General features: G+C 33.6%; 2 protein-coding genes across 5 annotated transcripts; both read right to left on the bottom strand.

Annotated features, from left to right (window-relative positions):
- Positions 1-1747: 1747 nt before the first annotated feature.
- On the bottom strand, positions 1748-6326 carry LOC18101091 (oligopeptide transporter 7). The gene is made up of 6 exons (XM_006380534.3): positions 5789-6326; positions 5103-5697; positions 3820-4389; positions 3228-3483; positions 2796-2978; positions 1748-2618 (listed from the first exon to the last, which is right to left on the bottom strand). Exons 1-6 carry the CDS (start codon positions 5820-5822, stop codon positions 2004-2006), a joined length of 2253 nt encoding a protein of 750 aa, XP_006380596.1. The 5' UTR covers positions 5823-6326; the 3' UTR covers positions 1748-2003.
- Positions 6327-7665: 1339 nt separating this feature from the next.
- Positions 7666-11727, bottom strand: LOC18101092 (rRNA (cytosine-C(5))-methyltransferase NOP2C). Of its 4 annotated transcripts, XR_002982822.2 has the most exons (11): positions 11546-11726; positions 11304-11448; positions 11046-11136; positions 10250-10447; positions 9885-10123; positions 9666-9797; positions 9365-9432; positions 9203-9264; positions 8368-8537; positions 7972-8212; positions 7666-7885 (listed from the first exon to the last, which is right to left on the bottom strand). XR_002982822.2 is itself a non-coding variant. In XM_024605043.2 (10 exons), exons 1-9 carry the CDS (start codon positions 11659-11661, stop codon positions 8404-8406), a joined length of 1185 nt encoding a protein of 394 aa, XP_024460811.2. In that variant the 5' UTR covers positions 11662-11726; the 3' UTR covers positions 7666-8254; positions 8368-8403. The 4 variants fall into 4 exon arrangements, 3 of the variants coding, with proteins under 3 accessions (XP_024460811.2, XP_024460809.2, XP_024460812.2); XM_024605043.2 differs by having other exon boundaries at positions 7666-8254; XM_024605041.2 differs by having other exon boundaries at positions 7666-8212.
- Positions 11728-12247: the final 520 nt, after the last annotated feature.

Genomic DNA, 12247 nt, shown 5'->3' with positions numbered 1-12247 from the left:
TTTAATCATAAATTCAAAATAGGATGCATATTGGACAACATATTTTTTTAAAATTTGAGATGGCAACATATTAAGATAACAATATATTAGATTAACATAGGTTAGTCTAGGTTGACCAACCAAACTCGCAATTTAGGTTATGATATTATGATAACCCTATAAAAAAAAACTAAAAACAAATGTTTGATTCTCAATCAATTTAATATTGAAGGAAGAAATCATAAATCAAAATATTCAATTAAAAAGAAAAAAAAACAGAGTGAACCCGAGTTAACCTATCAAACATCGACCATGGTCATAAAACCCACTTGATTTAATAAATTTTTATTTTTTATATTGTTCTCTATTTAGTCATACGAAAACCAAGCACATGAGAATTTTTTTATCAAATAAAAAAATTCTTTAAAGAAAGAAAAAAGTTTGACAAGCATGTTGGACTGATAAAATAAAGATCAACATAATTATTTTAAATCTAAATAAAAAAATGCTATGATTTCATAAAAAATTAATTCCAATAGTTTTCAATAAAAAAAAATCAAAATTTTTTTAGGCAATTTATTTTCATTGATCAAAGTGTAAAATACATGAAAAAAAAAAACAAAACACAAAAGAAAAAAATAAACAATACAGGTCAAACATGCATGGACCTGCACTCGTGGCCTTTTAAAAAAAGGCCTTTTAATATTTTTTTAATATTAAACAGTGAAGGTTGTATAGTTTGTCTTTAATTTTTTTAAAAAACAAAATATTATAAATGACATGTCATCTATTAGTCTAGTTTCCAACTATTTTGTCAACAAAAAATTAGGCCATGGGTATTTTGTGGCAAAAACTCCTATTTTCAACTATGTTTTGACCTCAAAACACCTATAAAATATCATAGAGACCTTTATAAACCCATTTATGACCTTAAATGACCCTAAACCGATAAAAAAAAAACAAAATCAATTGAATTCAAAATATTTCTTGAGCTCAGATTTGTCATCTCAGGCGATGAAAATGCTAAAGAACACCTCAGTAAAATTCTGCTCACCAAATGAAACTCGCTAATACCAAAAATGATCTTTTCGTGGCTAAAATTGATGTCAACAACTATTTCTTTCTCCACCACTAAATTCAGCGACTTTCTCTCTCTTCTCTCTAATCACAAATTAAAAATAAAGAAAAAAAAGTTTTAGATTAAAATCAAAATTTTAAAACACTTAGGGTTTGAAAAGAGATAATTAGAAAAGTAGAAGGACAAAATCAATTGAATTCAAATATTTCTTGAGCTCAGATTTGTCATCTCAGATAATGGAAATGCTAAAGAACATCTCAGTGAAATTCTCCTCACCAAATGAAACTCACTAATACCAAGAATGATCTTTTCATGGCTAAAATTGATTTTAACAACTATTTCTTTCTCCACCACTAAATTCAACGACTTTCTCTCTCTTCTCTCAAATCACAAATTAAAAATAAAGAAAAAAAAGTTTTAGATTAAAATCAAAATTTTAAAATACTAAGGGTTTGAAAAGTGATAATTAGAAAAGTAGGACTAAAGAAATCTTTGTGCTCCAATTTGAAACCGCTATCTTTTTTTTCACTTTGATCTCTTATTTTTTTACCTTATTCTTTGTTAACAAATTATAAGCAATTGATTATTAATTGACAATAAAAAAACTTAATCAAAGTGGAAAAAAGATCGATAACTAAAAAAAAGAGTGAATTATCAACCTTTTCTATTTATAGTTAAATTTAAGAGTAATTAAATGTAATAATGACTTTTCTTGAATTCATATCTTTTTCTACAAAACAAATATTATCGTATTAAAATAATACACAAATACAATTAAATCTAGTTTTTTTTTGTTTTTCAGAGTTTGAATTCCAAAAAGCATTTGCTAGTGAAAAACCTTGATGCCTTTTAGTTTTTTTTTTTTTTTAATTTATTCTGCAAGTTTGCTGTGGATGAAAGCATGCAGACCACTACTTCTTCACGCTTCTTTCTTTTAAACTTCTCCTTAAAGAATTGGGCAACCTTTACCAAAAACCCCCGGTGCTGTTGGGCAAGAAGCTAACGGGCATCCTTCCGACTCGCTTCCCCACCACTCGAGGCTAACATGCCACATTCCCAAGCACAAGTAAAGGAATACAGCCATGAAGGCCAATCCAGCATCCAACGCCCCTGACAGCACATAGTTATGGCGGCTCCACCAGTCGCGATAGTACCTATAAGCAATAAAGCCCGAAGCGAATCCGACTACAACCCACGTAGTGTAGTTCACGGCGGTAGCTGGCAGCATGTTGAGTGTAGCACTTAAGAGTACTGGTATGGAGATAAGTCCAATCCAATCCTTGTTAGGGAAGGCCTTGTGTGCCAGCCAAACTAGGATAGGAGCTATTGCCCCGCCTAAGAAAAACCAGTTGGTGGCTGAATAATGGCCAAGATCTCCAAAAACTCTGCGAGGGCCAATAAGACCCCAGATCACAGATGCATCATAGAACAAATGGTCGCTTGGGCAAGTCCATGGGCTTCCTGGTGAAAGCAATTCACGATCACATATATTTGGGATGGTTTCCATCAGCCACCATGCAGTTCCTAGATGTACCAACGCAGATATTATAGTACCAACCACCTGGATAAAACAAATATCATCTCATAAAAAGCAGCAAGGACCATAGATGGGTATAATTAACGAATTTGAAAATCATATATGTATGCAAGAAACTCAATGAAAAAAAAAAAAACATGAAGATGATCAATTTCCTTTTGCTAATGTTATATGGGGAAGAGGAACATAAGTGGAGCTAACCTGTGCCATGAACATGGCTCTCGGAGGAATCTTCATGTAATGACCAAGCTTGAAATCTTCCAAGAAGGTGATACCTTGTTTCATGCTAATGTATCCGTACACTTTAAAGCATATGTTAGCAACAGGAAATCCTGGGTACAAGTAGCCAATGACATATTCTGTTATCACATTTAGGCCTGGTGTCTGCTTGCAAAAGAAAACATCATGTTAGAAAACAAGAAGCTCAAACAAATGCTGAAAGCATTGCGCCATTGGAATTAAACTTGTCTATACTTATTGGAAGCTCTTAAAGGATTTCTCATCTAAGAAATTTTAAGCTGAAAATGATGACAGCGGAAACATGGCAGAATGTAGAGGCATCCCCACGTCTACAACATATTTCACATAATTACAGAAGAAAGAGTAGATCAGAAAAATAACGTACAAGTGTACCTTATTTGTTGTAGCAGTGATCACTCCAACAGGAAGGGTGAAAAATACGGCAATACCACAGGCTAGCAAGACACCCCACCATGGTAATTGGAGTTGCTCATTGTAGTACTCACATGTAAATATGGTTGCTGCTATGTTTAGGAAAAGGATGCACAAGAACCACCATTCAGGGACTTGATTATATTTCCTCATTAGCTTTGTATGCACATCCATTTTCTTGTATCTGAAAGCAGACTTGCTTAGTTGCCATATATCTCTGCATCCTCAAAAAAAAAAAATGTGAGTTCAACTTAAAAGAACATGATATAGATATCAATATGCAACGCAAGATATCAGTTGCAGAACAAAACCTGCCTCTAATTGCCCAATCTTGATTGTAGTTATGGTTTGATACTAGAGGATAGTTGGAATGCAAAGAAAATACAAGAGTTTATATGCGGTTTAACATAACAAAAAGGGGTTCACAATTTGCTTGAGTATAACCATGAACTGGCAACTACAACTTAGCTTAACAAATATATGCATATCAAAATAAACAGAAGGTATCCAAGCTTCTGATTGCAACAATTTGACATGAATATACATGACTTACCTGCCATGGAAGAGGAAAACATGAACTACGGTGGCTGTCAGGCAGGCAAAATTGAGACCATAAATCATAGCGAAGATAGTGCTGAGGTAGAGAGGGCCTTGACGGTCATATGCATCTAAGTCAATATGGAATTTTGGGTCTATGATAGCTGAGATATTGTAACTCTGGCCAGTGGAGGTGAACAGGCCATCTGAGAATATGGGAAAGTTCTTGGCCTCGTAAATATTGAGCCAATATGCAATTGGAGCAATAACATACATAAGAAGCACAAAACCAGCAGCAATATTGGCAGTTGCAAACCATGGACTGGCTAGGGGACTCCCAAGGTAAGAGGATATGGTGGCCCAATCAAATCCAAAGGCACCAATCCCAAGACCATGGAGTCCTGATCCTAGCTGATGAGCTAGGATGGAAGAAGGGAATATCCAACAAAGCCATGATATAGAGGTTAACTTGGGGAAAAGATAGCCCGGAAAGGCATAATAGGCGAAGCTGCAAATGAAGGCAATGATGAAGAACTGATTCCTTGTTAATCCATCTTTATGCCTTTCCTCTTTCTCATGTAATGCCCTACAATTTCATGTTAGTAGATACAAACAGTATATTTAAGCAGTAGAACTTAAAGAGTTGCTATTTTGGTAGCAAACCAAGGCAATAAGGTCTAGAAGAAATTCACACGCTGAGCTTGTAGAAGCGAAGTTTCATTTCAGGTATTACGTAATTAGCTTGGTTCAGTTACATTAAATGGAGAGAAATCAGATGATAGGCTTACTTTACTAGAATGTGGAATCAATTAAAATGTTAGTTCATTGCAGACTGTTAAAGACTAGAATTTTGCAGTCTGTTATAGAAATGCAGCAGCATGTGAATATCATCAGCAACGCAATAGGGGATTGATCACTGCAGTTTCCAAGTTTTCTTTCTAGTTGCAGTAGGATTCAGATCATAGTTGTAGTTGCATTGTCTCTTGTACAGATTTGTTCTTTCCTTCTTTTTTTGCATTACATGTACAGCTTTTATATTTTTAATTCATCAAAAAAATAAATGATAGCGACTATAACCTATCAGAATAAAATCAATCAACTTAAACTACTAGCAAATTCTAAATCCTTATGGCCAGCAGACTTGTGATATAGACTATAGACTAAGGGGAAAGTGCGTGTAACCATTTTCTTACCACAAATTGTCTCATATTTTTTATATTCTTAAACATGCACACACTGTCAAAATGAAACAGAACTAATTTAATGTTAACATTTATCAAAACCAATCAAAATGCATACCTGAAGAGGGAAACTTGAACAAGATTCTGCGGCCACCACATAGAAGCAGGCTCTACCAAGTACCTTCTAAACAAACCAGCCCATCCGAACCCCAGCATCTGCGTCGTTAAAACTACTAGCAACGCCACAAAAAACGTCAACTCCTTCTTGTAAAATAACTTGACAGCACTAACAATGTGAATGGCATAAACATTTCCAGCACCCGAGTTAGCAAATATGGTGATCAACACATGCTCCTTCACATTAAACGGTCCGGGGTTTAACGTGAACTCCCATTTTTTTCCTATGAAGAATGTCTTATTGGTTATGGTGGAAGCCATGAGGTGGCCAAGAGGGACCACTGCGATCTGTGCACAGATGGAGGTAATGGAGAGTGGTTCGCGGCGGTACCAGAAGAACTGGTTGAGGAAGGAGAGGAGGATGCAGGCGAGAGAGCCAAGTGTCCATGTGCGAAAGGTGACAGCAGGGAGAGTAGGATCATCTGTTGTTGGTACAGTAAGTGCAACTTGCTCGATTGGAGAGTTCTCCTTGGAGTCCGCTGAAGTGGAGGAGGAATTGGCAACACTGGAAGAGGTCTGCTTGCTGTGTTGATGAACTGTTGGGGTGTTTGGAGAGAGGGAAAGTTAGAGAGAAAATGAGGGAATATATGAAGGAAAAGCAAAAAGAAGAGAGAGTGAGAGTCTTACTTAGAGGAGTTGTGATTTCTTCGGTACCAGTCATCTCCTCCACTCTTATTAGTTTCCTGTTCTTAATATCCAACAGCTATGAATAAATTACAAGAAATCTGGATCTTACATGAAGGACTAGACTCATTATTCAAGGGAGTCCACAGCATCTATGTCTGAGAAGAGAAGACACTAACCCCATCTATGGTAAGAATTAAACTTAAATACTGAATAAAAAGATCGAAATCACCACGGCTAAACCAAGAGATCAGCATTGATAAATACTAAGCACTCGCAAATCTGCGGACAAAGCCCTTAGTTTTAGTTTATAGACTTGAAAAGTCAACACAAGCTTCTAACCTTCTCTGCTGCAAGGTTAGATTTCGTGTTGAACAACTCTCTATATTTTCTTCTCAGACATTACGTGGGCTACATTTTCAAACTTGAAAAGCCAGTAAAATATCCCTTAAATTCTATGAAAGAGCTTGAAGATGATGATAATGGATTCCAACTTTCTATTTTCTAGTTTTAAATGACAATGGATTCCATTTTATTTGTAAAGCATCTTTCAATTGCATCAGCAATGATATTTTATTTTGTTGACTAGTTGAAATAAAATATGTGACGACAAATTATACACCTAAACTTGGGATGTCCCATGCGCCGATGCCTGGAGGTCAGTGACCACGTATCTGGGTTGATTTCAGGACTGCATACATTTCTGCCCTGTATGGATTATTTTTTGATGTTTGATAATGTAGTAAAAAATAAATTAGAAAATATTTTTTAATATTTAATTATATTATGAAAAATAAATTGGAAAATAACTTATTAATATTTTATTTTTTTCAAATTTATTAAAATAATGAGAAATAAATCTTACAAATTAAAAAGTTGAATAAAAATAAAATTGAAAAAAAATATAATTTCATAAATTATCTTAAATAAAATAAATAATAATCAAAATAATAGAGATCAAATCTAAAAAATAAAAAAATTGAAAGATGAAGAAATTAAAATAATAATAATTAACATTTCATAAATTATTTCAAATAAAATAAGTAATAATCAAAAGAATGAGGATCAAATTTGATAGATAAAAACTTTCAATTAAAAAATAATAAGGGAAAAGCAAATAAAAATTATAAAAATAAGGACCAAAATTAATATAAAAATTAAATTCTAATGGATGAAATTAAAAAACAAATATTCAAAACAAAATATATATAGCAATCAAAAGTTTGATAATCAAATTTGATATAATCAACAAATAATATGACATTTCTAAATTTTTTATAACTTTCAAAAAATATTTTCCGTCCAAAATAAAAGAAAAACACTTTTCTGAAAATCAAATTAAATTTTTCTTTGACTGGAAAGTGTTTTCCGTTGACTAATTTTTTTAATAACAAATAAATACAAAAAAATTTTAAAAATAATTTTTCAAAAGCTATTTTCTGGAAAACAAACGAAACACAACCTTAATAATCTTTATGTTCAAGGGAAAAAATTTAGAAGAAAAGTAGAAAATTATCCAATATACAGTCTTGAGATGGCACTTGTGTGTGGGATCTGTCCATTGATTAAAAGACTAGATATATTTTTTAATTCAATTCCAATTCAATAGATATCATTCTTATTTTTTTGATTAACTAAAAAATTAAATTTAATTATGTTTAGAATATTCTGGAAATTAAATTAAATTAGTAATCTAGATTATTTTGCTCCTAATTCAGAATTTTTTTATTAAAAAAAAACATTTTAGGGTTTCCCCTCTAATTTTCTTTTGTCTATTTTTTATAATTGAATTCCAAACACATAAATTAATTTAAACTTTGAAATTCAATTCCAAGAGTTCCAAAAACCTATTAATGATGTTTTATTTAGGGGAAATATCATAGGTAAAATAGAAGCTCATTGTTCATACATATTCGAGAAGTCAAACAACATTCTTACGAAACCTGCTATGAAAAAAATCCATAAGACGATGTTGTCCAAACTTCTTTTTTCAAAAAAAATTAAGTGACATTGTTTTCTTGAACTTAAAAAGAATAGGCAAACGGAAAATTATACAAATCCGGTGGATGGGCATTACAGGAGGCAGTTCTTGTGAAAATCCTGCTAATCGGATGAAACAACAAAGACAGTGATTGAAGGGGATGAAATCGACATTCATCTTTAAATTCATTTATAAAACACAATACCTTATACAATGTGCAACTCTTTGTTTGTCTCAGCAGTGCAATCTAATTTAAATCTGGAGAAGGTCCACTCGTTTGACAAAGAATGTTCAGCCTTGTGGGGTTCCTCATGCCTGCTTGATGGAGAAGTAACTAAGCAGCATGAACCGCCACCAAATAAATAACATGTTGCCACTTTTGGCCTTTAATAGCATACTTCACTACGCAATTTGTTGGCCCAATTTGTTTCGTAATTGAATTTTGCCTGAAAACCAGTATTTTCCCAAAGATGACATCAAACTAAATTCTGCATCACAACAAATTGAAAGTTCTTCCTTGTGCCGCTAAAGGTAATGATTTACCAAGAGAGAACTCAGTATAACTAGAAACAGCATATTCATTGACCATGAAACTACTAACCTTGAATTAATTGGAATTTTCAGGTCATGTTCTTGACTAAACAGCCAGTTTTGTGAACTTCGCTACAAAAAGTCCACTAGTTTTTGATGTCACTGGATCAAAGCGCAAGGTCTTGGGTATCCGTCCACTCTTGCATGGCCAGTCTTTGGCAGCCTCTATCTCCTGCAATGCTGTGAGATAATGGAACTATCACTATACTGCAAACATAAAAGATCAACGTAGCGATCCCTGTCTACTGCAATTAAAAAGTTGAGAAGATAAGGCTTGCCATAAAAAATAAAAAAAAAGATATGGCTTTAGATGGTAATTAAAAAAAAAATTCTCACAAAGATTAAACAACCATATTTGTTTATGAATGGCCCAGCAAAACTAAAGAGCATCAGTGAAATTGGATTTTACAGTCATACACAGTTGCATCCTTGGGGCATCTACCTAAGCAAAAGTAACTAGTCAATGAGCAACTAAGACTTAAAACTTACAAGCACTATTGGAGAGAGTTACGAAATCCCATCTCATTTTTCTTCAGGGTTCCCCTCAAATAATTTTCTTATTGAGCATTCATGGCAATCACAATTCAAAAAGAAGATTCAGGGATATGTGACTTGAATAACCAGGAAAAGTGGTGGTAATTTGGAAGGCATTTGGGGTACATTGATTGTCAAAATTTCTATTAGCAAACAATACTAAGGCTCTACATAAATCCAATGTGCTTCATGAAATCATGGAACCACAGCATGGTCTTAATAGAATTTCCAAAAAAATACAACAAAATCAATAAATTAATAAAATAAACAACTCATTATCTTCACTACACAGAGGACCATAGTAACCTTACCAGCAGAAGAATTTTCTTTGAGAAACCACTCGACCACATTTTCATTCTGGGAAACTGTCAAACTGAAAATCAAGTAGCTGATTTAGATAAAATGAAAACTGACTTTGAGTGTCTTTATGCATATGTTCTTGCAAGCCGTAGGGATTTTTCTAGAAAACATACCTGCAAGTGCTGTAGACCAGTGAACCCCCAACTCTTAATAGCCTAAAACCATTTATTAGAAGTTTTAACTGCAAAAGGAAGTGCCTACTTATTAACATTCAAGAAAAGAATGAATTGTCTAAAAGTTCTTGAATTGTTTTTGCATAAAAATTATAAAGCACAGGCTTCAGTCTTAACACGTGAAAAACTTAAAATGTTCTAGCTTCAGCCCCGATACATGGGAAACTGAATTGGATGTTCCATTAAACATTCAGCAAATCAGTGTGCATTACCGTAAGTAATGGAACAAAAGGTCAATCACCTGAAGAGTGGTCAAGTTATCAGATCTCTCTGCATTCAGTACACGCCCATTTAGAGTTTCCCATCCCCAATGCTCAAATTTTTGGATATGTCTAATTGATCCATCATGGGTACATTCTGCATCAACAAGGACCTGAATGAAATTTCAACCAATCATTAGATTCAAAGATTCACTGAGATCTAACAACTCTAACAAAGATTTTGGGCAAAACAAATTGACCTTGTCATAGCCGGAGCTTGAAACTTCACTGCTACTCACAGTTTGATATAATTCATCTTTGCTAAGCCCAACCACCCCAGAAGCCTTCCCATAAAAAATAAGTTCAGGATGATCAGTTTCTGAAACCAATCTCGAAGCAGCATTTTCCCTTGCTCTGGCTGCTCTTTTCCTTTCTTTCCACGGTCTCCTAGAAGTCCACTCCCTAAAAGTGTCTTTCTTTTCTTCCAATGCAAATTCACCTGTTAAATACTAGACAGAATGGTAACATATCAAAAAAGCTATAAAATTAAACAGGGTTCAAAGCCTAAGCAGGATCATATTGGAAGATCAAATTAAATGTCTCAACAACTTCCCAAATTGCTTACATGATATAGAATCCAAATGATCCCTCACGGGCATGAGGGAAAATGTTGTTCCATCAGCAACAAAAAGTCGGCATGCATCACCTAATACATATTTTTGTAGCATTGTTCTACAAGCTGCTAGCCGGTGCCTAGCAACATCAACACCAGTTACAGAACCCGAATCACCAAGAAGGTCTGATATCATGCAAAGCTTAGCACCTGAACATAAGAATATATGATTAAACAAGTTACGAAACCATCATATTATCAAAAAATTGGATATAAATGAAGAACTGGAGTATAATCCAAATTCGTTTTTTTTAAAACTACTTAGAGATTCCAAACTAAAAGAAGTTTACCTCTGTTTCTTGAATATGCTACTCTCCTTTCTCAAGGAGACACACATGTTGCAAAATTATTTTCAACTAAAAACTAGTCCAGTAATACTGTTTAGATGCCTCCCAAACAGTCCAAGCAATTATGCCCTTTAAGATTTAGTGATTTCATGCTAATTGACTCCTCTCAATATCCATCCTAAACCTACTTTACGCTTCTAGCTTAAAGCACCATGATATCTTCACTCAAGCAGGACAATCCCAAATCAACCCAAGTATTATTTTTTTTTTCTTGTAGAAAAACCAAGCATGCCCATAAAAACAAAGAAAGCCCCATTTAGCACTTGTGCAAGATTCTATATCAGATCAAGGTTTTCAAATTTATGCAAAGCAGGATATTCACTTCCAGCTACAGTTTGGATCAGTGTACTACCTTTTGCACCCATATTAATACACCAGAAAAGTAACCAAACATTACTCACCAGGAGCACAACATAGGTCTAGAACATGATCTCCCACTGAAATATCCAAAGCCAAAACAGCAGCCCCAGAAGCAGCATCAATCCCGTATATCTAAAATCACCCCAAAACCAAAAAAAGAAAAAAAAAATCAACCATCGCCAAAACAAACACAAGAAACCCGCAATCAAGATTATAAAAAGCAGCCCAAAAACACAGCCAACAAAGCCAATACTTCAGAAAAAAGAAGTGACCAAAAACCTAAATCTTTAGAACATTACCTTGCCTTCTTTATATGGCTTAGAGTTAGCAATTTGAATATGAGGAGGAAGTGAATAAAACCCAGGTAGCCAATTCAATTTCTGAAGCCTACACTTAATTTCAGCTTCTATCTCTTCCAAATAAGCTTCACTTCCAGGCTTCAACCTTCAAAAACAAAGAGAAATAAAGAAAAGAGACTATCTTTGAAACAAAACATGTTAAAACTGAAGTAAAGCTTGAGTCTTTAATGTAGAAAAGTTACCTTATATAACGTGGGGTGGATTCAATGGCTGTATAAATTAATGGGTCAATCCCATTTGTTTGTAGAAAGTCAAGGAAAGCGTCTGGTAACGGTAGCTTTGATGTTTCTTCTTCCATTGACGAGAGAAGCTTTTCCTTGCTTTGCTGCGGTTCGTCAGTGTTGAGGATGGTTTGTGGTTTTTATAATGTGCTCTCTTAAATTTAAACGACAAGGTAAAAATGAAGTCGTTTGGATATAAGAAATGATAGGTTTTCAAGTGAATGACACGTCGTCGAGAAAAGGAATCGCTATTCAGGAAATGTTTCTTCTCTTTTGGAAAATAAACTAATTTACTGGGTGGCGTTACGCTGCATATCAGAACAAATTTTATTGAAAGTAAAAATAACAGGTAGTAAAGAATTTCGGTTAATTTAAAAAAAAATTATTTCATTCTTTATTTATTTTAAATTTTAAATTAAATCTTGTAAGAGTTGTTTTAATATAACATAATTAATTTGACGGATCCAAAAACAATACAAAAAATAAATAAAAGTATAGTTTATCTTTAAAAAATATTCAAGATGCTATTATTTTTTAATACTGAGATAGAAACATATTAAATCGACTCGGGTTTTGCATCTTAACTTAACAAACTTACAACTCGGGTCATGAACTCCTCTGAATTTAATAATTATTTTTAAAAACTATTTTTTGTTTTGAAGT

The sequence above is a fragment of the Populus trichocarpa genome, chromosome 7 (genome assembly GCF_000002775.5).
Source record: "Populus trichocarpa isolate Nisqually-1 chromosome 7, P.trichocarpa_v4.1, whole genome shotgun sequence".
Classification (NCBI taxonomy): Eukaryota; Viridiplantae; Streptophyta; class Magnoliopsida; order Malpighiales; family Salicaceae; genus Populus; species Populus trichocarpa.
The sequence above is the reverse complement of the archived record's forward strand: the minus strand, read 5'-3'. Positions and strand labels throughout refer to the sequence as shown.

Coding starts and splice junctions, on each gene's coding strand:
- LOC18101092 (XM_024605043.2), bottom strand. CDS start 11,661: ATGGAAGAAGAAACATCAAAGCTACCGTTACCAGACGCTTTCCTTGAC. Junction 11,449..11,545: donor TCCACCCCACGTTATATAAG/GTAACTTTTCTA, acceptor TTGTTTTTGAAG/GTTGAAGCCTGGAAGTGAAG. Junction 10,448..11,045: donor AGACCTATGTTGTGCTCCTG/GTGAGTAATGTT, acceptor TCTTATGTTCAG/GTGCTAAGCTTTGCATGATA.
- LOC18101091 (XM_006380534.3), bottom strand. CDS start 5,822: ATGACTGGTACCGAAGAAATCACAACTCCTCTAA. Junction 5,698..5,788: donor AGAAATCACAACTCCTCTAA/GTAAGACTCTCA, acceptor ACACCCCAACAG/TTCATCAACACAGCAAGCAG. Junction 4,390..5,102: donor GTTCAAGTTTCCCTCTTCAG/GTATGCATTTTG, acceptor ATGAAATTGTAG/GGCATTACATGAGAAAGAGG.